Source organism: Crocuta crocuta, unplaced genomic scaffold, assembly GCF_008692635.1.
Source record: "Crocuta crocuta isolate KB4526 unplaced genomic scaffold, BGI_CrCroc_1.0 scaffold28, whole genome shotgun sequence".
In the NCBI taxonomy this organism is placed as follows: domain Eukaryota; kingdom Metazoa; phylum Chordata; class Mammalia; order Carnivora; family Hyaenidae; genus Crocuta; species Crocuta crocuta.
The window spans coordinates 10,432,800-10,457,938 of NW_027533256.1; the positions used below are offsets into that span (position 1 = coordinate 10,432,800).

At 40.3% G+C, this 25,139-nt stretch overlaps 1 protein-coding gene across 3 annotated transcripts; it reads right to left on the bottom strand.

The window, feature by feature from the left end:
- Positions 1-824: 824 nt before the first annotated feature.
- On the bottom strand, positions 825-24,007 carry NCOA4 (nuclear receptor coactivator 4). 3 transcript variants are annotated; one of them, XM_077746430.1, is made up of 10 exons: positions 23,929-24,007; positions 10,111-10,265; positions 8,746-8,886; positions 8,498-8,586; positions 7,955-8,063; positions 6,013-6,105; positions 5,364-5,510; positions 3,297-4,292; positions 2,721-2,861; positions 825-2,371 (listed from the first exon to the last, which is right to left on the bottom strand). In XM_077746430.1, the coding sequence occupies exons 2-10, from the start codon at positions 10,249-10,251 to the stop codon at positions 2,366-2,368; spliced, it is 1,863 nt and encodes a 620-aa protein (XP_077602556.1). In that variant the 5' UTR covers positions 10,252-10,265; positions 23,929-24,007; the 3' UTR covers positions 825-2,365. The 3 variants fall into 3 exon arrangements, with proteins under 3 accessions (XP_077602556.1, XP_077602555.1, XP_077602554.1); XM_077746429.1 differs by lacking the exon at positions 23,929-24,007 and adding an exon at positions 15,568-15,616 and having other exon boundaries at positions 5,364-5,507; XM_077746428.1 differs by lacking the exon at positions 23,929-24,007 and adding an exon at positions 15,568-15,616.
- Between the last annotated feature and the right edge of the window lie 1,132 nt (positions 24,008-25,139).

Sequence of the window (25,139 nt, forward strand, 5' to 3'; positions counted from 1 at the left end):
AGCCCCACGACACATTCTGTGTGGACACTGCAGAGCCTGCTTGGTATTCTCTTTCTCTCTGGAAATAAACATTTTTTAAAAATAAAAACTTTCTCTGGGTATAAAATGAAAGTGACTGTCTGCTCACCTAGGCCCAACACAGCTTCATGGTTGTGTTGAAATGAAGGGCTACTTGGCACCGTTAACGGCTAGGTTACAGTTTTTCTGTTGATAGAGTAGTGAACAGTCTGTCCAACATTCATGCTTAACTTTGTACTCTTTAACTCCTCTCCTTACTTAGGAAAATTAGAAACAGATCATTAGAGGAAATAGATAAGAGCTACAATTTAAGGGAGCCTTGGGAAAACTAAAGGAGGTAAGGGCAAGTTAACTTAATTTTCTGAGTTTTGTCATCTATGAAGTAAACTTAAATAAAACTGCACTGCACGTGACACATATGCACAATAAATACAAAACAACTGGTGGTTATTAGGATGGGAAAGAAGAGTAAAAGTAGGGCCTTTTGCATGCACCTAGTAAGGAATTTGACAGGAAAGCACTGAACCTTGGCTGAAGGCCTCTGGTTTTTAAGAAAAATGAGTTTAATATATTTCATACAGAACAGATTAAAAATTAAAGGTAGATCTGAAGTCTGCAGGAAAAGCCTACAAATGAAGTTAGTAAGATACCTATCTGCTAATTTTAAGTTTCATAAAAATACACTAATATTTAAGTGAATATAAAAACAATTTATGTTCAAGTTGTTTCTCAGCTGTACTCCTAACCAAAGTTGAACGTGGTAGAACATTTTGTGACAAGGCAGTTTTACAAATACACACAACAACTCTGGCTGTTATGCTTTTAATGGAGGGAGGTACAAAATGCATCAATGCAAAAGAATGTTTTACATACTCATTAACATAGTGATGAATGTAAAATCAGGAATACATTGTTAAACCTCAAAAACTACAAACTTTCTTCACCCTAAGATAATGGAAAACGCTCCTTAAGTTTTTACCTGTCACTTTTATTAAAGTTCCAAGTGGTATTTGGGGGGGGGACCAAAAAACGGGCTCTTTTCAGTTGTGATTCAAGAAGTCTAACAAAGTTGTATGGCAAGAACTACAGGACTGTGAAGTTTCCCTAAAATAGGACTTCCTAGATGACCACATCACAAACTCGAAAAGTATTAAGAATAACACAGGCAAGCTGAGTGGCTTAATAGTTTAAAAGCCTGGAAAGCAGCTAAGTTACCTCATTTTAGAGAATTTAAAAACATTATAAATCCCATTTCCTACAGAGAAACTTCATAAAGCATACTGAGAAAACATTCAAGTTTTCATAAAGCTTCAGTAAACACCCCAAGGCACAAGTGTTCAAAATGGCCTATTCACTAAAAGGTCACTGCATTCTACTTTTGGAGGTATAGGTTCGCTATGCCTGCAGTGAGAGGACACTTATCTATCCCTAGTTAAAAGCACCAGGTGTCAGGCTCAGCTTCCATTTACACAGGATGCACCAATAACTCTTAGGATAGCAAATAGCTCAAATACTGCATTTCCAACAGGTCTTGCCTTTTGCTGTTTGACTAGTCAGCACTAGGGCTCTTTTGCCTGGAATTCAGAATAATTTTAAGTGGCTAGGACTACTCTGAATACAGTCTTGAAGCAATGTGGAGCTCTTCTAAATACAGGAGATACTATAGTAACAAAACGGAAAAAGAAAATTTGCAGTAGCTGAGTCTCAAAAGGAGAAAAATAATGTAGAATCTGACACGTAAAGTTTTGTAATGCCAAAAAATGCCAAGATTGTTAATACACCTTTTGGTTAAAAAAAATCACTGTATTGGCAAAATTAACTATTTGTGTGAAATATATTGAATTAATTAAACAGAAGAATCATTACTTCCCCCACCAACAGAAAAAAACCCACAGCAAGGGAAGCATCTAAAGGAAGGCAATCAAAGGGTTAGGGAAGTTTACTAGCTTTTGAATACACCGACACACCTTGATTATAGAACTATTTCATTTTTAAAACTACAGTGTTTTAATGTACTTCTAGTAACAACCCAATCTAAGGAGCGGTAGAGGCTTATGAAAAAGACCTATCCACCAAGATGCTATGTTTCTAGTGGAGGGGTGAATTTAAGTTAATACTTCTGTAAGAAGGAACTGAATCACCTCAGCATCAACAGCCTTTTTCTTTTACACAGTAACTCATAATATGATGACTTATTTCTCTTAACTAGTTCAAAATTAGGCAGGAAAGGAATGAAGCTGACTGGGCAGACCCAGAAACACAATGATTTGGCAAGCCACACAGTCACTCGGCTCATGGAGGTGTGATAATTTGCAGAAAAGTTGCTTGACTTCCGTGTTCCATCCCTTCACATCTGTAAAAAAAAAAGCCCACAGATTAAAAGTCACTTCACTGTAAGGTAAAAGCAAATCTCTCCCTACCTGAAAGCTCTAATTTCTCAAAAAACTATTAGAATCCACACAGACTGAAAATTCCCGACAGCTGTATCCCTCTTGAAAGTGTGTCCTAGTTATTTCATAAAGCAAGTTCAAGTGAAATTCCTGAAACTGCTATGATTCCCCCCCCCACACACTTGCTTAACAGACATACCATTAATAGGAAAGTTCAATGGGCAAACTATGAATCCAAACAGAAGACAAAACATTTACAAGCAGCTAAAATCTGTCATTTTTTTTTTTTACACCAGTGGCATGTACACCCACCTGTAAAGGAGTTCGATACAACCACTTTTCTTTGTCAACTTTAAGCTGCATACAGGCAAAGAGGTCACAAACTGCTGGGAGGCCGTAACGGTCTTGGGGAAAGTTGTGTTCCTCCTGCAGGGGTGAATTAAGTAATACTTCCTGCAAGAAGACAAAAAGGGTGGGTTGTTACATAACAACTGGGAGGCAAAAGACCAACTTAACTCATTTTCCAAAGAGTGTAGTGTCTATAAGGAATAATGCTGGCCATTTTGTAATAAATCTTGGACATTCTTTCTAATAAACAAAAGCAAAGGTACAACTCTTTAATCTTTTCCATAGACAGCCAATAAAATGGGCTGGGTGGGCTGGGTTTTTTCTTTCCTGCAGCATGGGGACTGGGGACCTGGAAAATGTATAAAAATTTAAATCTGAATAATCACAAATCTTCCATTCTAACATGGCATCAAAATTAATACCTAAGCCAAGTAACATCAACACATTTAAGGATCTGGCCCATTTGCAAGGTTTGGGATTAAGAAAGTACAAATCTATTAAATACATTTCAAATGGTAATACTGTGACACCTGTGCTCACCTTGGCCTTCTTTCGAAGTAGCCACTTGTCTTCTGCTGAGGATAACTGGCTGAGGTTTCCCATCTTGTTTCCCGGCAAGACCCAGTCAGCTGTGGCCTCGAGGTTCACAAGCTTTTGTTTGCCAGCTCTGTCCTCTGTACTAGGCACTTCCTTCAGACATCCTTCTTTGCGGGACGGGGTGATGAGCCATTCTGACAGGGGACTGCTCCTTATGACTTGGAAGGAATCAGCAATACCAGAAGGAGCCACTGCCTTTGCTGTCTTAGCTTGTTCTGTTGCCTCTTTTCTGGAAGGACAGAGCCACACACTCAGGGAATCTATACACTTCTCAGGCTCAGGATTTGGTTCCACAGGCACACCATTTTTATCTTTCCCTTCTTTCTTTAGAAGCCACTTACACAGAGCTTCCTTCTCACAGTTTTCATCACAGACACATTCTGCAAAGCTCGTACAGGGCTCATTGGCTCTGCACACCTCCTCTACTTTATATGGCTCCTGATGGTTCTGGACAAGCCAATCCTCTGTAGTCATGCTGGGAGTGGACAAGGGTTTCTTAGCCTCTAAGTGGTCATTCAGGCACTTCAGATTGCCCAGGTTTTCAATCTCCACACCTCTGGGCTGGTTGCCCCGACAATTGGTACAGGAATCGGGCTTGACAAGCCACTCACTCACACTGTACGGTTCCTGGAACACCTGAAACAGGAGCTTAAACTTCTCACTGGCTTCACAGCTGCCTTTGCCAGGCTTCTGCGGCTTCTGGGATTCCTGAGGAGTCACCAGCCAATCAGAAAGATCCATCTCATCTTGATCAAGAAGCTCCAGATCTCCAACCTTCTCAATTTCAATGGAGTAAGAACTGGTAGTAGAACGGCTATTACACTTTTGGGAAGTTGGTTTTTCAGGGACCTCTTGTTGCTGACTCTTATGGAGCCAGTTTTCTAAGCCCTTCAGGTTGCCCCAGACATTACTGAAGAAATTGCAGGCTCTGGCAGAAGTCTACACAAGAAGCACACGGTATTAGTTCACCAGCACATTATGACTGCTTTGGGGTTCAAGACTTCTATACGCTCAAGACTTCTCTATGCAAATTTATAGCACTGCCCAGTGTTTCTAAATTTAAGTATGTAAGACCAAGAGACAAAGAATTTCTCTGCTGGGATATTAAAACATATCACTGAAGAACATAATTTTCTGTAGTTTCAAAAAAATGGAAAAATATCAAATACAAACTAGGAGAAAGTATCTGTAGCATATTTGATAAAAAAGAGGCTAGCAGTTCTACATAATATGCGTTTATGAATAAAGAAGACAAAAATGAACAAATGATATTAGGAAAGTCATCAAAGGCTAATAAACATGAAAGATACTCAACCTCCATAATCAAAGACACTTCAAAACAAAAGCAAAATTGTTACTTTGTATCAAATTCAAAGAAAATAGGGTTATAAATGATTACCACTATTAGAGAAGTTTCAGAAGGAAGCACCCCTCAATATTCTGAATATTCTTCAGAATATAAACTGCTATCAACTTCCTAGAAAGCCAAACTGACAGTACATATCAAAAGTCTTAAAGGGTGTGCAGAATTATACTCTAGAAATGCAATTTATAAATTTCTAGGATTTTACTACTAAGGAATTTTTCAAGAATGTGCACAAATTAATGACTCCTGGCTGTTCAGAGGAACTGTGTTTATACTCAGAAAAATTAAGGATTTTAAGGAAGAAATTAAACGAAAGATAAATATATTCATGTCCCTTAGTGAAAAAAATCTGCTAGCCAAAACAGGATTTACAGATTTAAGTACATGTACACATAAAAAAATGGAAGTATATACATGAAAATGTTAAAAAGTTATCTCTGTATGTTGGGGTTATGGGTTTGTATTTCTTTATAGTTCTCTGTTTTCTACCTTACCTATAGTGAAGAGGTGTCACTGTTGTAATAAAAACACATAAAAGTATTTCAAGACTAGAACTCAAAACTAAAAGACGTACACTAAATATTAATAACTAACCCCATCTACAACTGCATCTACTCAGAAACAATAAAGGCATCAACACACACCTGACTATTCTCCAAGGTCTGCTTCTGTGTGAGCCAGTCCTGGAGGTTGGTGCTGGGTATGTACGGAGCCTGACGACCACTGGCAGGTTTGCTTCCAAGGAGCCATTCGCTTAGAGAGACAGCAGTGGTGCTGGACGCTGACTTCTGCTAATCACATAATACTTCAGTGCTTAACAAGGCAATGCCAAATGCTGTCAAAAGTTCACCAAGAAAGGAGATCCAAGCTTTCTAATTTTGGCTTCCAGCTGACCCTGTACAAGTCACATGACTTCCCTAAGCCTCCACTTCAAGAAGTACACCTCATCTCCAGGGTTTCCACTTAAAACATCTAGGAGCCTATATTCACATAGCCTTAAGAAGTAAATCATCTCTATGAATTATAAAGAGAAGGTTCCCCAATAGAGAACTACCCCAATCAGAGAGCTAATGATAATTTCTTATGGATTGCTAACAATAACTTTCGCTCTTAACATCTATAAAACCTCTAAATTTCTGTCATTCAGTCTCAAAAGGAGAATTTAACTGCATAAACTAACTCATTATCACTTGTGCCTTTTTACAAATAAATGGTAGCAAAACAAGGTGATTTAGTCAAAAGAAACATAAGTCAAATAATAACTTCTTTACCAGAAACAAAATGACATTTTACCTGTTCTGGCAATGGGATATAACCTCTTTTCTCCAGAAAGGGCCCAATATTTGATGATGAACTAGCATGAGCCATCAGGTGCTCAGGAATTTGCTACAAAATAAAAGCAAATTAATCTTTGAAATGCAAATTATGCTTTCATTCCAAAAAATTGACACTGTAATTCCTGGAACAATTTTTTTTTTGTTTTATTTATTTCTGAGAGAGAGAGAGAGCAGGGGAGGGTCAGAGACAGAGGGAGATACAGAATCTGAAACAGGCTCCAGGCTCTGAGCTAGCTGTCAGCACAGAGCCTGATGCAGGGCTCGAACCTATGAACCGTAAGATCATGACCTAAGCCAAAGTCGGACACTTAACTGACTGAGCCACCCAGAGGCCCTGACACTGTAATTCCTCAATGTCATAGAGCAAAGCATTATTACCATTTCAACAAAATAAATATTCTTTATACTAAACTCAATGACCTACAAGTAGTTATGAAATCTGAGAATTCTCTATCTACTATATAACTACCATCATACAAGAGAAATCATCAGAATTGGTAGTATTACTGCTTAAAAAAAATTTTTTTGTGTGTTTATTTTCGAAGGAAAGAGACAAAGCCTGAGTGGGGGAGGTGCAGAGAGAGACACAGAATCTGAAATGCGTTCCAAGCTCTGAGCTGTCAGCACGGAGCCCAATGCCAGGCTCGAACTCACAAACTGCAAGATCATGACCTGGGCTGAAGTCAGACGCTTAACCAACTAAGCCAAGTAGGCGCCCCTATTACTGCTTTTAATAAGACCCAAGTGAGAACACGTTTGGTTCTTTAAAGACCATTCAGGGTGCGCCTGGGTGGCTCAGTTGGTTAAATGTCCAACTTTGATTTCAGTTCAAATCATGATCTTGCAGTTCATGCGTTCAAGCCCGGTGTAGGGCTCCTCACTGACAACACAGAGACAGCTTGGGATTCTGTCTCTCCTTCTCTCTGCCCCTCACCTGCTCTCTCTCAAAATGGAAAACTAAACTTAAAAAAGACCATTCAAGAAATATCTTATAAGAAATAGATCAAAGTATTTAAAAAGGGGCGGCTGGCTGGCTCAGTTGGTAAAGCATGCAACTCCTGATCTAAGAGTTATGAGTTCAAGGCCCACACTAGGTGTAGAGATTACTTAAAAATAAAATTTTAAAAAACAAACAAACAAACAAAAAAACCAAAAACCACGTACGGTCAAGTTATTTAAAGAGGTACAAGACCGGGGCACTTAGGTGGCTCAGTCAGTTAAACATCTGACTCTTGGTTTTGGCCCAGGTCATGATCTCACAGTTAGTGACTTTGAGCCCTGCATCAGGCTATGTACTGACAGCTCAGAGCCTCAAGCCTGCTTCGGATGCTGTCTGTCTGTCTGTCTGTCTCTCTCTCTCTCTGCCTCTCCTCTGCTTGTGCTCTGTCTCTTGCTCTCAAAAATAAAATAAAAAGGGGCGCCTGGGTGGCTCAGTCAGCTGGACGTCCAACTTTGACTCAGGTCATGATCTCATGGTTCATGAGTTTGAGCCTCACGTTGGGCTCTATGCTGACAGCTCAGAGCCCGAAGCCTGCTTTGGATTCTGTGTCTCCCTTTCTCTCTTCCCCTTCCCTGTTCATGATGTCTGTCTGTCTTTCTCAAAAATAAGTGAACATTAAAAAATAATAAAAATAAAATAAAAACATTTTAAAAAATATTTTAATAAAATATAGAGATACAAGATGAATTCTGGAGATTATCAGTAAATCAATACCACACTGCAAGAACTACCACAGCCTAATGCTCAATCAACTTACTTAGAATGTGAAACTTCTAAAGTTTACAAAATTCTCAAGAAAGCCACTATTCACAGTAAAAATGCGATGTTTTTAAGACCATCTGTGAGTCCATAGATCTGAGAAGTGCACTATGAATTATCTGAGATCAACACTACTCACAATGGTCTTGAGGGATCCAAATGTGGTGATGGCCTGGCGCAGAGCAGTTGTGTCCGTTTCAAAAAGCAGGACAGTTGAATCTTCAGGTTTGAGGGTCAAACTTCCCAGCCTGGAGAAAAGATAAACAAAATCTGGCTATTTTTAAGAAGTACTATTTTAATCTAAAACAAACCAAACTGAGTAATCTGAAAGGACTACTTTTCTAAGAAAATCATCACAAGTAGATGACTTAACTATGTACCACCCAGTATAATAAAGTAGGATGACCTTATCACAGAAAAAGAGAAGTCAAGTTAAATCCAAGACATACAATGAGTTACAAAATTGACTTCTTTAGGGGTGCCTGGGTGGCTCTATCAGTTGAACATCCCACATTGGGCTTTGTGCTGACAGCACAGAGCCTGCTTTGGATGCTCTGTGTCTCTCTCTCTCTCTCTGCCCCTCCCCCACTTCCGCGTGCACGGGCTCTCAAAAAAAAAATTGACTTTTTAAAAAAAATATCAAAGTCAAAAAGCCAAAAGTCAAAACAAAAAACATCTTTACCTCTCTAGGCACACAGAGACTTGATTGGCTAGATCTTTGTTTTGGGTGCGCTCCAGTTGATGAATAAGACAATTGAACTGGCCCAGTAACTGTAAGAAAAAAATGAAACACCGAGTATATCCAAGTTAACAAACAGTACTTGAGATTAAACCTTTACCTGATCTATATTAATGCCACATTATAGGAAAGACATTCTCTGGAAACCAAAAACCACAGTCAAACCAATTACCACCTGGCAACCACCTTACCCAGTAGAGCTGTTGGGCCTGCTGCTGAAGCGTCTCCTCTTTAAGCTGATAGATGAGATCCACCTGTTCATATAGCCAAACCTCACGGCTTCGAAGACATTCTAGGTGACGGCTTATGCAGCTGTGAATCTGGGCTTTAACCTAGGAAATGCATATCTTTAAGCTTCACTACTGTTGTAAGCCCAAAGAATGGTGTTTCCCACAGAATGGTGAGGTTCTTAAACTCTGGGCAGGTCACACAACCTTTTGGTTACCCAGTGACATCTATGGAGCATCTCCCCAGAAAAATACATATTACATACTCAAAATTTTGCCTCTAATTTCAGGGTTTAGGGTCCCAAAGCCCATCCATGAAACCGCCAAAGCTCCATGGACCCAGTTTAAGAATTCCAGCCATACAGACATTCATAGGCTCTAAAATCCTCACTCAATACACCCTCCCTCTGAAGAGGAACCAGTTTATTTGGGTGGCCTAAAGTAATCAAGAGAAAATAAAATGATATGTAATACTGATCCCCCTCAGTTTTTCATATAATTTGAAAACCTATAGTCTTACAAATTCATCAATGCAGTACAATAGGAGTATTAATTTAATAGCTAGCCCTTATCTGTTTTCTCACTCTACAAATGAGCAATCCATTTACAATAAGCCAATTCAGTAAAGAGATGTGCCACTACATGTCAATAGCTTCAAGACCATTAGGGCAGATGGTTTAAGTAAAACTATCAATTAAATGTTTCTGGAAGTATAAATAGCAATTCAGCAAAGGACAAATATAAAAATCCTAAGGAAAGAAATCAAAACAGCCATAAATTATCCATGGGACTTCACACGAGACGATTTTAAAACAAATTTTTCTATATAAAATAAAGTTGTATTTCAAAGTCATGTAATACTTGGTCTTCCCACTTAGCAACAGAGTACTATTAGGCCAATGGAACAAAAAGATTTCATTCTGGCTTGCTCTAATAGATAAAGTTATTTACAGAACCATGCCACCAACGAAACCATGCCACCACCAAGTTAAAAGATGGCAGGGGACATGATGAAGTGCCACCCTTTATGCATCAAGGACACAATGCATTCCATTCATTTTGTTATGTTTTATTGATGGCAGTTTTTGACACAGGGACCACACACAATGCATGCTGAACTGAACTCTTTACGGTGGTACAAGGTTTTCCAGACTCTTCTACCATCTGTTTAGTTTCCCTTGGGGATCAAAAGCATTAATATTTCAAGCATACTGTGCATGGCGTGGATGCAACTTTTTGGTTGTCACTGAGAAGTCAAGCCCTTGGCCATGCTCTAACCAGCCCTGTGCTAAGAGCCCAGACAAGGGGAGAAAAAAGCGCACATCACACCTCTCGCAAGTTATCTTTAATTTGCTGTTCAGCCCGGAGAACTCCACCAATAGCAAGCTCCAAGTCCCTCCGTGCATCACAACACCTCAAAAGGGGTTCTCTATTACTGCAGCAGCCACTCTGGTCCTGTGAGGTACTCATTCTGCTCACTGTTCCTTTGAAAGAAAAAATAAAAATCTAAATTGCACTGTAATTGCAACCAAAAACCACCTTTCAATCATTCCCCCAAATGATCATTCCAACCAGTTCCCAATAACTAACGTAATTAGATTACTTCCAACACACGACCCGGCACATAGTACACTCAATAAACACTGTTTCTTCCTTCCTGCTCACCACTACTGCATTCCTGCCATTTAATTCTAGGCATCTAGTTTAGTGATACTTCACATGTGAACAGACTGTTCCTAAAAAACACTAATTTTCCTATACTGATAGGGCAATATATAGTCTCCAAAAAGTTAAAAGAAAACACTAGAATATAAATTTCTATTTATAACACATAAAATCATAGGGGGCATGTGCTCTTGTCTTATAGATTTAGAGGTGAAGACTAAAAGGTCTAGACGGATCCATAATTACTTTGAAAAGTAGCTACAAACCAGTAACTCGGTAAACAGAGTTCAGGACATTGTTTACATCTGGCACTTACCTATATTTATTGAGAAAAAAGAAATTTTAATGTATTTCCTCTTTTCTCTTTTCTATAGAACTTTTTTTTAATTTAGGAAGAACTTAGGGATGGTATCATAACTAAGAAGTTGTGAAGAATGTAAATATTACAAAACACTTTCATAGGATTCTGATATAAGGGAAGTGTTCACAGGCATTGGTGTGGGAAGCTACAGGGGGTTTTCAAAAAGAAACAGAAGTGGAAAGAACAGCACATAACCAATGACATAATAGGAGACTCAGATAGAAGAGCATTGGAAAAACAATGAAGCAAAGCTTGACAAAAACTCCTGGAAGAAGTCTGGTGTCTATCCTGGATAGATCTAGAATCAGAGATCATTTCTAAACACTTAGAAAAAAGTAGTAATCAGTGTAGCCCAGCAGGTGTTCCCTAAGCCCCCAATGATACCAAAATTATTTCCTTCTTGAATAGTTTTACTAAACTGGCCCTCAGCGCAATCCTGCAGCCACGATCTATCTGGATGCTCGATAGTGTGGCCTTGTGACAAAGTTACATACTGTCTTCGAGGACAGTGAATATGAGCTAAACAGAACTACAATTAAACAGATTATTTTTTACAAACAACTCAAAGGATAACAGACTGAGGAGAGCCTGTGAAGTTTTTAGACGTATGTTTTCCCCAATTACTCAACTATTTTCCCTAAGTACATGGATAAAAACATAAGACAGACATTAAAGTTGGGGTTAACACAGGACTTTGACAAAAAACAGATTCCAAAACAATCTCTACATGGCTCTTAAATCTTATAAAACAAAATGTAAATTTTTAAAACTTGAATGGAGACAAAGTAAAAGAGAATAAAATGTTTTTAAAAGGAAGAAAACTTTTAATTAAACTCGACATGAATTAGCACTGTGCAGGGTCTAAGAAAAATAACAAACTATTTGCATTTGCCAACAGTATAGCATTTGTCACAGGACTAATCTCTTCCAATATTTATTACATTAATTTGACATTTTTTTCTAAATAACACACTTTAGAAAAGGCATTCAGAAAAGGAAAAGGGGCTCTAAAACCATGAAAAATTTCTCCAGGAAGGGAAGCTGTTCAGCCTAGATAAGAAAGTTTCTGGGAGGACATGATTCCTACACTCAAATAATTGGCGACCTGTCAAAAAAGACTTAGATTTGTTCAGGATCACCCACAGAGTGATTAACATGAGAGGATTAACATGAGACATCTGAGACTGTATATGAAAGAACTTTCTATTGGTTCTGAAGTCCAGGACCTTCTCAGAGAAGGCTGCTCTCAGCTCAACAGCCTACCCAGTGTCGAGACCTCCAAATGGCTGACTCCTCTTCCGACACAAAGTGAACTTTGGCCTAGACTGCATCTTCATGCCCAGGTTTAGGACCAGATAGCTAGCTAGAAAGGGACAAAAGCAGTGTGATCCCCACCCTCAGAAATAAAATAATGGGAGGAAGAAGCCTAACAGGCTTTCTTCTGACCATCTCAGGAAAAGATCCAAGAGATCCTATAAGAAACTGAAGGCAATTCAGGAAACTTTGTAATTTCCAACTGTTGTTTTGTTACCTTAATCTGTTTCCCCATAATGAGTTTTTGTTTTGTTTTGTTTTTAATTTTTGAGAGTGTGTGTGTGCATGGGGCCTGGGAGAGAAGGGCAGAGGGAGAGAATCTTTTTTTTATTTCGAGAGAGAGGGGGTACAAGTCAGTGAGGGGCAGAGAGGGGGAGAGATAGAGAAGTGGGGCTCACCCGATACAGAGAGAGCGAGCAAAGGACAGAGGATCTGAGGCAGGCTCCATGCTCAGCACAGAGCTCAATCCCAGCACCCTGGGATCATGACTTGAGCTGAAGAAATCAAGAATCAGGTGCTCAACCAACTGAGCAGGTGCCCCTCCCCATGATGACTTCTAAAAAGGAAGGGCTCAACTAAATTTGAGAGGAATCCCTGTGGAAAATTTTTCCAACCCTCAAAACACCAACACCAGCTGTAACTACTTTGCTAACTTTTTTTTTTTAAGTTAATGTTTACTTATTTTTGAGAGAGAAAGAGAGAGAGAGAGCGTGAGCTGGGGGGAGGCAGAGAGGAAGACACAGAATCAGAAGCAGGCTCCAGGCTCTGAGCTGTCAGCACAGAGCCTGATGTAGGGCTTCAACTCTCAAACCATGAGATCATGACTTGAGCATAAGTCAGACACTTAAACGACTGGGCCACCCAGGCACCCCACTACTTTGCTAACTTCTTTTTCACAATGGAAGCTGCCACGTCTTAAGCACAGGAATTAGTGTACACTTGGTACACACTGTAGCGACTCTGAAAAACACCTGTGCAACACATGTGAAGTGCTGGCTCATACTTGGAGACCTGGAGTGTCACCTCATTACCACAAGTTGCTGCACTTTGCACTAAGAATTCTATGCAAAGCATGTTTAGTTGTCTTTCCGATTAACCAAATTTCACCTGTGTCAAATTTCCCATTCTTAGGTCCTCACCATTTGTGTGGAATGCCACAATGTCTAGCACAGCATAAAATTTGATTAAAATTAAATTAGAATGCACTTCACAATGTCAAAACCTCCAAGCTCTACATCATATGGGTGGCTAACTGAAATCCATTTAAGTGCTGTTATTACTAGATCCCTATAGTAAGTCTTTTCAGTTCAATCACAAGTACCACACAACCATCCAGTAAGAACAAAATATGGCAAACTGGGTTTTCTCCTTATCAGCTATGGACAGAAGGCAGGATGAGATTTAAGTTACCAAACTGATTTTTCCCATGTTTATCATGTTTTCAAATTAAAATGAGTGTTATCCTTCAAAACAGTCATCTTGTGGGGCACCTGGGTGGCTCAGTCGGTTAAGCGTCCGGCTTCAGCTCAGGTCATGATCTCGCAGTTTGTGGGTTCGAGCCCCACCTCGGGCTCTGTGCTGATAGCTAGCTCAGAGCCTGTCTTCAGATTCTGTGTCTCCCTCTCTTTCTGTCCCTCTCCTGTTCATGCTCTCTCTCTCTCTCAAAAATAAATAAGACATTAAAAAAATTCTTTTAAGAAATAAATAAAACAGTCATCTTGATTATGTGCTCCCGAAGCAAGCACATAAAACAGTCACCTTGTTAAGAATAAGGATCTTTAGAGCTCATTTGTCAGCCGCTAAGAAAACCTGTTTCATTTCCTTATGATCAGTCCCAGGATGCTGGTCTCTCTGCTGCCTTGGGCTGTCTCCCTAACTTCCCTGTGCAGCAGAGGAGGAGGCAGTCAGCTTCTATAGCCTAGATCCCAAGAAAGTAGTTATGCAAAGGCTTGCCTTTTTGTACTGCAGTGAGGAGGAAGCCCTCAGAACAGAAATCAAGAACTCCACTATACAGGTGAACTCAAATCACAATGAGACATTTCATAGCTTTATGAAATGTCACATCCAAAGAGACATGTATGAAGGAACTAGTTCATATAGTCTTTTTCAACAATCCACCATTTGTTTCAGGTTTGAGACCCTATTTTGCCTATTTTCTTACCTGTAAAAAGACTGGACCAAATCAGCTCTAATTCTAACGTTCAAATCAACTTAAGACTTTTAAAAATGTCTGTTTTTATTCATCTTTATGATCCAAACCACTGCCCTATCACCTTCAAAAGAAGACTCCCTTAAATGTATATTTTTTGAGACAAAGTCTAAAGTTTAAGTGCTTCTGAAACTTCCCTGTCTCTAGGATTCCTGTCCTAGGTTTGAGGGTAGGAGAAAACAGATACACAAGCCCCTCAAATAAAGCTCCAGGAAAACCTAGAACTCTCCCAAAAGAATTCTACAAACTATGCCATCTTTGCACAGTGGTTTGCACAAATCCAATTATGAAATCCAAAGACCTTGAAACCAGAATTGAGCAACTAACCACAAACGAAGCTAAGTCATCACATGGTTTAACCATAAAAAAACAAATAACCCTCATGACCAACACAAACCACATTTTAAAGCTGAAAAACTCTTTGACATCTCTTTGGTAGACTATTCTCATTTTACAGACGAAGCCACGAAAGACCCAGACAGTTTAAATGACCCATCTAAAGGACCACAGCCATAACAGGTTTGGGTTTAGAACTAAGGTTCCTAAGGTCTAGTCTGGAATGCTGTGTGACCAACTTGTTCCTCTTTTAGTGTATTATCGCTCACAAATTATTTTTATTTACGAATTCTAGAGTTTGAAATTAACATTCCAAAAACAACAAAAAGAAATTAACATTCCAATGGAATGCTATTGTATTACTGCAATAACTTCCATTAAGATTCTGTCCATTTTCATAGTCCGCAAGAAATTAAGACAGTTTTTCAGATCTTTCTTCCTTGGATAATGCTAACAAAATAAATAATGTTCGTGCACATCATGACAGGTTCAGAATAATCAAAACACTGCTAAATACCAGTCCCAACTGTGCAGGACACAAGCAGCAGCCCTGGATCCCACATCTGAATCACAATCACTCAAGAGTTCCATCCATCTGTGTGAATGAAGGCTTAAACCAGGTCATCTCTAGCTGCACCTTCCAGCTTTCAGTGTTTATCACCTTACCCACCGGACCTCCTCTCCAAAAGAAAAAGGAGTCCACTTTTTAGGTATTTTCCTGGCATCCGAATCATTGCTAGAAACCCACATACTAAAAAACAATCCACAGCATACATCTATGTTCTATGGATTACTAAATTTGAAATGCTGCCAATTTAGTTGTCTTTGATGAGACTATATATATTAGACCGTTTGTACAAATGTTCAGGGGGAAAAAACATAAAAGTATAGTCCATGTTACCTTGAGACATTTCTTCTTCACGTCACACGTTCTTTCTTCTTTTTAAAACAAAAAAGGTTGTTTTTTATTTCACAATTCATTAACTCAAAGACTATATATATCTTACCCTAGACCCAGCCCACTTTTAATTCTTTATCAAGACAAGTATTTTTGAAATTCAGGATCTGTAATTTTTTTATACTTCGCAAATAAAGGTTAATGCCTGAAGAAACTTACACAAAATAGCAATGAAATCACTATAGCATATTTTAAGATTTACACTTAAGAGTTTATTGCGCTAGGATCTGTCTACCTTTATACAATTACAAGCAATCAATCCCAGTACATCAACTTTCCGAAGCAGTAACTAACTGAAAACTGACCACAAAATTCCCCACCTAAAGCCATGACTTTTCTAGTTCAAAAGCAACAATGACTCATGCAACTTTCCAGGTTCCCCAACACTTTCTAAGAGCTCAGTCGCCCTTAGGAAGCTGCAGCCCGCAGGGTCACCTCTCAGCACGCATGCGCGCAGCCCAGGCCACAGAACCCCCTTCCCCTGCCCAGAGCGGCGAGCCGGCTCCCAGCGCTCCGGCTGCGGCCCTGGGCTGCCCANCCACCTCCCTGGTGAGCCGGAGGCCGCTTTTTCCTGGATTCAAGTGCTGAAGGTCCCCAAAGACACGGGCCGCGCCCAGCCCCGCCCGCAAGTGGCAGCAGCCACCGGCGGCCGAGACCGCGCACGTCGGNAAAGCCCCACCCCCTGCCCCGCCGCTTCCGGAACCCAGGGGCCCACAGACGCCCGGGGCTCCTTTCAGCCTCCCCTCCGCCCTGCAGCTCCAACCCTTAGCCTGTGTCCACCGAGCTCCATTCCCCAAATTGTCAAGATTTCTAGGACTTAAGGGTTTTGCTGCTAATCATTACAGAGATATAACAAACGTGGGTCAGAAGGCTTACCGAGTTATTCTTGGAATGTCCCTTCCCAGTAGCTTATGCTTCCTGAGATCACCACTGTCAGCCCGCCTGGGGTTCGGCCCTCATCTTTTGTTCCAGGCCCTCTCAGACATCCCCTCATATCTGTGACACATCTCTACCTGTACCCTAGTGTCTGTGTCTCAAAAAAAAATCACATGCTTGCACACGGCCACAGTCCAGTGCCACTGTTAAAACAGTCATGGATGCTCTTCATTCAAAAAAAGCTTGCCTGCAGCACCTACCAGATGCCAACTATTATTCTAGGTGCTGGGAATACCAAAGTTAAAAATAAGAGCCCTACCTAGAGAGGCAGTAATACAAAAGAAGAGGATGGGCTCTGGAGCTGGACCATTTGAATACAAAACTTTGCTTCCCACTTAGGTGCTGTGTAACTACAGGCAAGTCACTTAACCAATCTGTGCCTCAGTTTCCTGGTCTGTAAAATGGGGACAATAATAATGGACCCAACTCGATAAGAATTACATAAATGATATATGTAAAATGTTTAGGACGCTACCTGACACAGTATTCCTATATGATTACCATGCTAATGGTACTTCTGGTCTGGTGCCCTTTGCTCCAAAAAAGAATCCTTACAGCCTGCATATCTAATCAGGCCAGAAGACAAAATCTAGACAGCACAAGTCATTCCCTTTCAATCAGTTTTATTAATGCAAAATACTTGCTTTGGTCTATGCATATGAAATAATTTTTATAACTACTAAGAGTAAAGCAAAACCACATGACAAAAAGCAAGCAGAAAAGGTCATCACCTTCAATTAAGCATCCCTCAGATTTCAGAAGAACAGTTTGTGGAGTCGCCTGTTTTATCTACGATGCACAAAGTCTCTGGGATCAGATTTCAGACATTCATTACCAAAAAATAATGAGAAAATAATTTCTTAAAGTTTTTTTTATTCTCTATTTATTTTGGGTGGTGGAGGGAGAGAGAGAATCCCAAGCAGGCCCAACACTGTCAGCACGGAGCCTGACACAGGGGTTCAATACCACGAACCGTGACACCATGACCTGAGCCAAAGTCAAGAGTTAGATGATTAACTGACTGAGCCACACAGGCACACCTATGGCCCTTTGTATTTTAAGTCAAATGGCTAGAAAGGAGGAATTCTCAGTCTATCAAAATATAACTGATGTAAAAAATGTTTATCTTTTTAGATGTCCTTATAAAATACAATGTGAATACAATAGAAACTATGTTGACCATCACCTACATAGCTGATAATCCCTACATTCGGTCTAAAACATCCCAACCAACGCCTCCACACACTAAATGCTCCAGCCCTCCCTTATTTGAAGTCCGAGTTACAGTTACTGAAAGTCAGTGTTTGTTCTGTCAGCTTATGCCAACTTTGGTTGTTACTACAATGATGTGATTTATTAAATATTACATAATCATAAGAAGACTGGGGAGGGAAGAAATCATAAAAATCTAGAAGAATTCTGCATTCAAACCACTTTGCAGGCTCCTCTTAACTCCCTTAAGCTTCATTATTTGCCCTTGCATCTTTATAAAATGTTTACATTCTAAAGGGTATTTTACCTCTCTTCTGCTTCAAGAGTTCTATGCTTATTATCTCAGAACAAGTGAACCATCCACTCCTAGTAGATCATCACATCTAAAGAGAACATAAACTATAACTTTCCAATGACTCCCCACTTACCTACAAGATACAGGCCAAATTTCTTATAAAGGCAATAAAGTTCTCTATTTTGTCGTTCCAACATGATTCTTCTGCTGTCTCTCCAGAGAAACCCCCACACCATGATCTGCTACACAGCTGTTCCATGCAAAGTCCAGGCTGGTTCACCTTGTCCAACTTGGCTCTCCCAACTCTTTCTGTCGGCAACACCAGTTCCCTTCTCTCCACCTGTCCACTTTCTAACTATGCCCAAGTCGCCACCACTATGAAGCCTTTCCTGACCAAGCACCCCTCTCCTCAATAGTTGTAGCCAACAGAGTTAGCTGCTGCCTCCTCTGGACTCACTATATTCTGTACAGGTTTCCAGCAGGACACCTGTAACATGCCACTATTATTACATGTTACATGCCTGCCTCCTTAGCTTGAAGACTCCCAAGAGAAGGTATCATGTCTTACTTGGCTTTGTTCACCCTAATGCTCAACAGATAGCCTGGTAAGGGTGTCTTGGCATTAACCCCCTTCACATTCTATATGCTCTACTGATTTGACTTAAAGAGAATGGTGTTCCTGGAGTTGTGCTGCTGTGACCCTAAACTCAACAGAGGCTTAATATATGTTTGATAAATGGACGGATGAATAAATGATAAACAAATGTTCAAGTTCAGACTTATATAAATAATAAGTATAGTATAATTCTTCTTTAAACACAGATAATTACCTTGATGTCACACTAAGGCCTGCATTAATTCAGAAAGGTTTTTCTGAGGTGGAAATGTTTCTAGCAGAAAGCTTACTTTTAGTTTTCTTTCAAACAAGACAAAACCAGCAAGGGTATTGCTACTGAAACCATGACCCCAGGATATGCACAGAGAAAAAGTATCTTTCCTGACACCAGATCTATCAAAGCTCAGCTATACAGATTCACAAACATCAGCAAATCTGTAAGTTAAGGGGAAATATTAACTGTATTTACAGCCAACTCCGGATATTTTTTTTTCTCAAAATTTTGCAGTACCACAGAAATTCTAGCTGACACAAGAGAAGTTTGGTAGGCATTCAGAACTGGGGCCCTGCCCTATTTTCAACTTGAAACATCTGGCTATAATACAGTCAAGGATAAGAAAACATGTTACTTATCCACTATCACAGTAATAATACCACTGTATCCCTGATTTTATGATAGACATCTTGTGGGTTTTCCCACAGAAGTGAACATTTTCCCTTCTCTAAAGCTTATGGGACTAGCAATAATGCCAAAATCAAACTCAAAATATACCTAAGATTATGTTCTTATGAAATCAGTAATTGTCCAAGTATTAAAAGACTTAACTTCTTATCTATGACCTTACTGATAATCAAAAACCTTTTAACCTATTTTGTCGGCTATTCAGTCCTTCACTGAACCAAACTGTCACATTTGTAGAGGACTCTAGGTAATGCCGGATAATAGGACTGGAAGCCTCAAAAGTGCCTCCAAACATCTTCTAGCACCAGAGAAGAATACTTGATTCCAATGAATAATCAAGTCAGGCAAAATCAGGGATGATGCCTTGGGATAAGAATGGCTAAGAGAATTAGAATGAATCATTCATATTAGAAGTAAAAAGAGTGCTCTCAAAATAATTTTATTCACTTGCCAGTGAATCTACCTAATTCAAAGAGAATGAATACCATGTCAGGCTCTGAGGTATTATAGGCTAGATGCAGTGTTATGACTCAATGTTAGAATTTAACAAGCAAAGACAAGCTGAAAAGGACTATATGGCAGTTCCTTTAACTGACAAGCATAGAAACACTCTTTAAAGCTGCTCACTAGTGTAACTTGACCCCCTTATCAGCCTAGGCCACAGGCATTGTTTGTGGCTCTTTGTTGAAACAAAGTATTCCGACATACCCATAACTGAAACAAAAGCCTAAATGAAAACGTGGACAAAAGCTTTAAGGAGCTAAACAGTAGCAAGAAGAGTAATAAAAATGCCATGGACATCTATAAAGCCTTCATGAAACTGTACTTAAGCCAATACATACATAATGGTTCGTGCTTTACAGTCACTTTAGACTTGCAACCTAACTGGTATATAAACAGACACGGATTCCACTAATTTCAGCAATGCCTCAGAAAGTGCACTCTGAACCAGGAACACATTCTATTGTATCATGCATAGTGACAAGTCTTAATCCTGAGGGTCAGTATACTTCTTTTGAAAAAGTCAAAGATTAATATATTTTATTTTTTTTAATCTCCAGTGTAGTTAATATATAGTTGTATTAGTTCCCAGTGTACAATAAAATAATTTAATAATTACATATATTAACTCAGTGCTCATCAAGATAAGTGTACTTTTAATCCCCCAAAGATTGACATATGTAAAGCACTTAGAATAATGCTTAACACACAGTAAGAGTTATATAGGTATTAAGGTTATCCAAACGTAGAGTGTTCCTAAGCGACCTTTCATAAATTGAAATCACGTAAAGACGCAATTACCATAAATTTATATGGAAAATATTTTGAGCATTCCCAGACCCCAAAAATAACCCCTCTGAGGATTTTCTGCTACCTTATGACATATCTAACAGATGCACAAAATAAATTGAGATAAAGCACTAATGCTCACAGACACACTTCAAAGCTGTGGTGGCCTGCTGCTGAGATGCTGAGTGGAGTTCTCAGAGAAGGAGATTGGCGGTGCCACTCTAGCTGCTGGGGTAGCACACTGCCTCTATAATGGCTGGCTCACTGCAAAACAAATGCTGAACACTATTTTCCCTTTACACGTTTCTTGTAAAAGCAAAATTCCTCTTTGGATTTCTCTGGTTAGCAAAAAAAGATAACAAGTGCAGGTCTTTTGTAAAAGCGAAGTGGCACAACACAAGCTTTAAAAAAGCAAGGGATACCTGTAGCTATTTTTATCACTTTTGGTCAGAGAATGGGGTATGATAATAAAGACAGACATTTTATTATGTAGCTCATCAACTCAGTAAGTCATGATCTTCTCCAGGACTCCTGCAGAAACCTCATGACTGCTGCCTCCCACCCCCATCCCACTTCTCTCCTGGCTCAGTCCAGCCTTGATTGCCTCCCTTTCTGCTCCTCCAGCATAGCAAGCCTGCTTCCACCTCCGGGCCCTTGCACTTTCCCACAGATACCCTCATGCTCACTCCTTCACTTCCTCAGGGGATCTGATCACTTCCTTAGGCTTTCTTCTCAGTGAGGCCATTCCTCACTATCCTATACAGGCTAAATCTTCCCTCCACAGTCCCGCTTAATATATTTTCTTTTTCTCCAAAGCACTTATCACAATCTGACATGAAAAAACCATTTATTTTCTGACCCCACTTCAGAAAACACACTGAAAAGTAAGTTCCACACAGGAAGGAACTTTGTCTTTTTGTTCACTGTTATATAGTAGGTGTTCAATAAATATTTGTTGAATTAATTCAGTAAATATTTAATACATCTTTGTGCCAAGGCTTTCTTTTACACATTATCTCATTTAGTCCTCAAAATATTTTAGATACATATTACCACAATTTTAAAAATAAAGAACCTAAGGGGAGGAGGAGGAAGAGAAAGAAAAAGAAGAAGAGGAAGAGGAGGAGGAAGAACCTAAGGATTGAGAGGTTAAATATATTACCTACAATCACAAGCTTCCAACTGCAGGAACCAAGATTTAATCTTTAATCCCAGGTCTGAGTCTTAACTCCTCAGCCACACAATGTATGTGAGAGGGGTCATTTAGGTATTAAGATTTTATGTATTCATTCAACAAATATTTATTGAGTGCTTAAGCTGACTATTTATAATAGTCCCTAAAGCCAAAATGGTGAACTTGTGATCTAAAGGAGAATTTGTTCCATTGAGTCACCAAAAACCCAGCAGAAAACATTAATTCTTTGAAATAAGAGACTGAGAGTTAAAAATTCAGCAGCAGCAATGATGACGGACTCTGAATGTTTTTCAGTATGGTAACCCTTCCCTTCCTCTAAGAGGGAAATTATTATAAAACACTAGCCAAGAGGCTTTCGAATGGGGGTAGGGATGTGTCAGAATATCCTGCACAGTTTTCTGAAGCCTCTACACAAGTTCCTGAGATTCTGGCACAGCTAAGGTGATTTAATAAAATAGGGTGGAGTGGGAAGTCCTACCTAATTCTAAAATATCTCCTCCCCCCCCACCCTTCCCCACCCCCGAGAATCACATTTTCCTTCCCTTACATGGCTCACCATGTTTTTCCACTTTTGAAATACCTGTTTGCTCAACCGTGATAATGTAATTACAGAGGTTTATTTAAACACAAAAAACCACAGAGGCACCTGGGTGGCTCCGTTGGTAAGCATCGACTTCGGCTCAGGTGATGATCTGGCAGTTAGGGAGTTTGAGCCCCACATCGGGCTCCGTACTGGCAGCTCAGAGCCTAGAGCCTGCTAAGGATTCTGTGTCTCCCTCTTTCTGCACCCCTCCCCCGACTCTGTCTCTCTCTCAAAAATAAATAAACATTAAAAACACAAAATACCATAAAACTTTAGACCCCTATGATTTTCCCTAGAGACAAAGGACAAAAGTGTCATGAAAATAGGGGAAAGGAGAAATAAATTGTAAGGAATATTACTGGGCTAGACCTTATATATATTATCTTATTTATTTATCTTACCAAACAGAAAACCTAGCAAACATTCCAAAGAGAAAACCAAGTAACTTCTCTAAGCCACAAGATCCATGCACCATCCCCCATTTTCCCCCATTTCCACTGGACCATCTGCTGTAAATCTTCCTCCAAGGGTCTGATAGTCTTCAAAGTTCAGAAATGTCATGCTAGGACCCCAGTGCAGAAATGAGCCAACTATAATTACCCGTCTCACCCTCCCCCCAGAAGTAATTCAAGGATCCTTACAACCACATTTCCAAATTACCAAATGGGTGGTGGAAAGCTAAATCCATCTAAAAGACAGTTATGCTGTGGTGAACCTTACTCTGATTAGAAAACACCGAAAAATGGTACTGCGAAAAAAAGCTCTGCTTTTGTGATCTGCCAGACTCTAAGAGCTCTGACTGCTGTCATTCTTGATCGCATCATTCCTTTGTATCACATGCCACGTAAGACTGTTTCTATCACTGTTGCCCGCCACAGGAATTTAGTTTTACAAAAATAATTGCTGTGCCCATTTGTTTTCATTGCTCAACACCCTGAACACATAGGCAATAAATAAATGATTGTTGGTGGAATGAATCAAGGAAAGAGCAAAAGTTGCTCTTTGCATCTGCAAAAAGGAGAGAATCAGGCTCTCTCTCGGGCTGGGAGGAGTATTACATGAGATGGTGGGTAACGTTGTGCTGGCACACAGAGGGCCGTAAAAAACATGATCTTCCTAGCGTTTCCACCCAACAGTGTAGGAATGGATATGCTCTGGGCCCGTTCGGGGAAAAAAGGGAGCCTCTTTCCCCCCATGAAACCCTGGCGAGAGCAAGCAAAACCTTACAGCTGTCACTCCCCGGGCCGGGAGAAGGCGGACAGGCAGAAGGTGGTGGCCCCCGGGCACAGAGAGTGTTGAGGCCCGGGGAGAGCGCAGCCTCCAGCCGGACTACAGTCAAGAAAAGGTGACCCCCAGACAGGACGGGTCGAGGGAAAGGCTGGCCGGGAAAGGCAGGCCCAGGCCCGGTGGACAAGCGGTCATGGCGCCCTAGAGCAGCCCGCAGAGGGAGGGCTGGAGGAGTCGCGCCGGCCTGGAGGGCCACCACGGTTCTTACCAGCTCCAAGCGCAGCGCCCAGCGATCGGAGTGGAAGCTTCGTCCGAGAGAGACCGGCCCGAACAAGTAAAGGGCCGAAAGGAAGAGTTCTCGCGAGAGCACAACCTTCCTCCCACGCCTCACGCCACACGTCTGACAGTCTCGCGAGATCTCTGCTCTGGTCAGCCCAAAGCCCTTGTCCGCCCTCTAGAGAGCACAGAGCGCAGGCGCACACTCTTTCCGAGAGCGGAAGGTCCGTGTCCTTTCGCCCTTACCGAGTACATCAGATTAAGTGAAGCAAACGTATTGAAGGCAAACTCTCTGCCAAGGATGATCCTCAGTGATTGTCTCGTACCAAATGTCCTCATAGGTAGGTTTTAGCTTTAATAAACAGATGCAAAAATAAATGTCAGAAGACACAAAAGGACAAATCTTGTCTGATTCCACTTAACATAATAAGATACATAGAGTAGTCAACTTTATAGAGACAGAAAACGAAATGGTGGTTGCCACAGGCTGGGGAAGAGGAGTTATTGTTTAATGAGTGCAGACTTTCAGTTTGGGATGATGGAAAGTTCTGGAGAATGAGTGCTAACAATGGCTGCACAACAATGTGTATGTTGGTAATTCCACTCAACTGTAAACTTAAAAATGGTTAAAATGGTAACTTTTATGGTCTGTATATTTTGCTACAATTTATTTTTAACTTTAGTAAATAAGTAAATGTCAGAGTCAGATTCCAAGCCACATCATCTGACTCCAAAGCATGTTTCTTTACACCACATCACACCACTTTGTACTTCTCAAAATTTGCCCAGTATAGCATTACCCACATTACAACTTTTTTATTTATTTGTGACCAGATATGAATATAGGAATCTTTCTATGTCGGTTTTGACAGAGGTCCCCAATACTTATTTCTCTGCTCCCCATGTTTCCCAGCAAGGTGAAGGACCATTAAAGTAGGTTCCACCCAAGAGTGACAAGGGGCAAGGCAATCTCTGAAGAAAGCAATGGGAAATATGGGTTCAGATACAGAAGCTAAAAGGCAGTCGGAGCCTGTATTGGAAGGGGAGCTGTGGAGAAGGAGGAGCAGGGCATGTTGGAGAAGCCCACAAAAGCCCCATGAGGAAGAAAAACCACCCTAAACACTGCTACAGGCAGAGGGAGCCAAGACTGTCCCTGACCCTTACCTCTCCTGCCCCTCTCCTCATTTCAGATGCAGACTCTGG

Excerpts from the sequence above, each read along its gene's own strand:
- NCOA4 (XM_077746428.1), bottom strand. Across the intron at positions 8,887-10,110 it reads TTAAAGATAACTTGCGAGAG|GTTAAAGCCCAGATTCACAG; the intron begins GTGTGATGTGCG and ends TGCATTTCCTAG. Across the intron at positions 8,587-8,745 it reads AGGCCCAACAGCTCTACTGG|TTACTGGGCCAGTTCAATTG; the intron begins GTAAGGTGGTTG and ends TTTTTCTTACAG.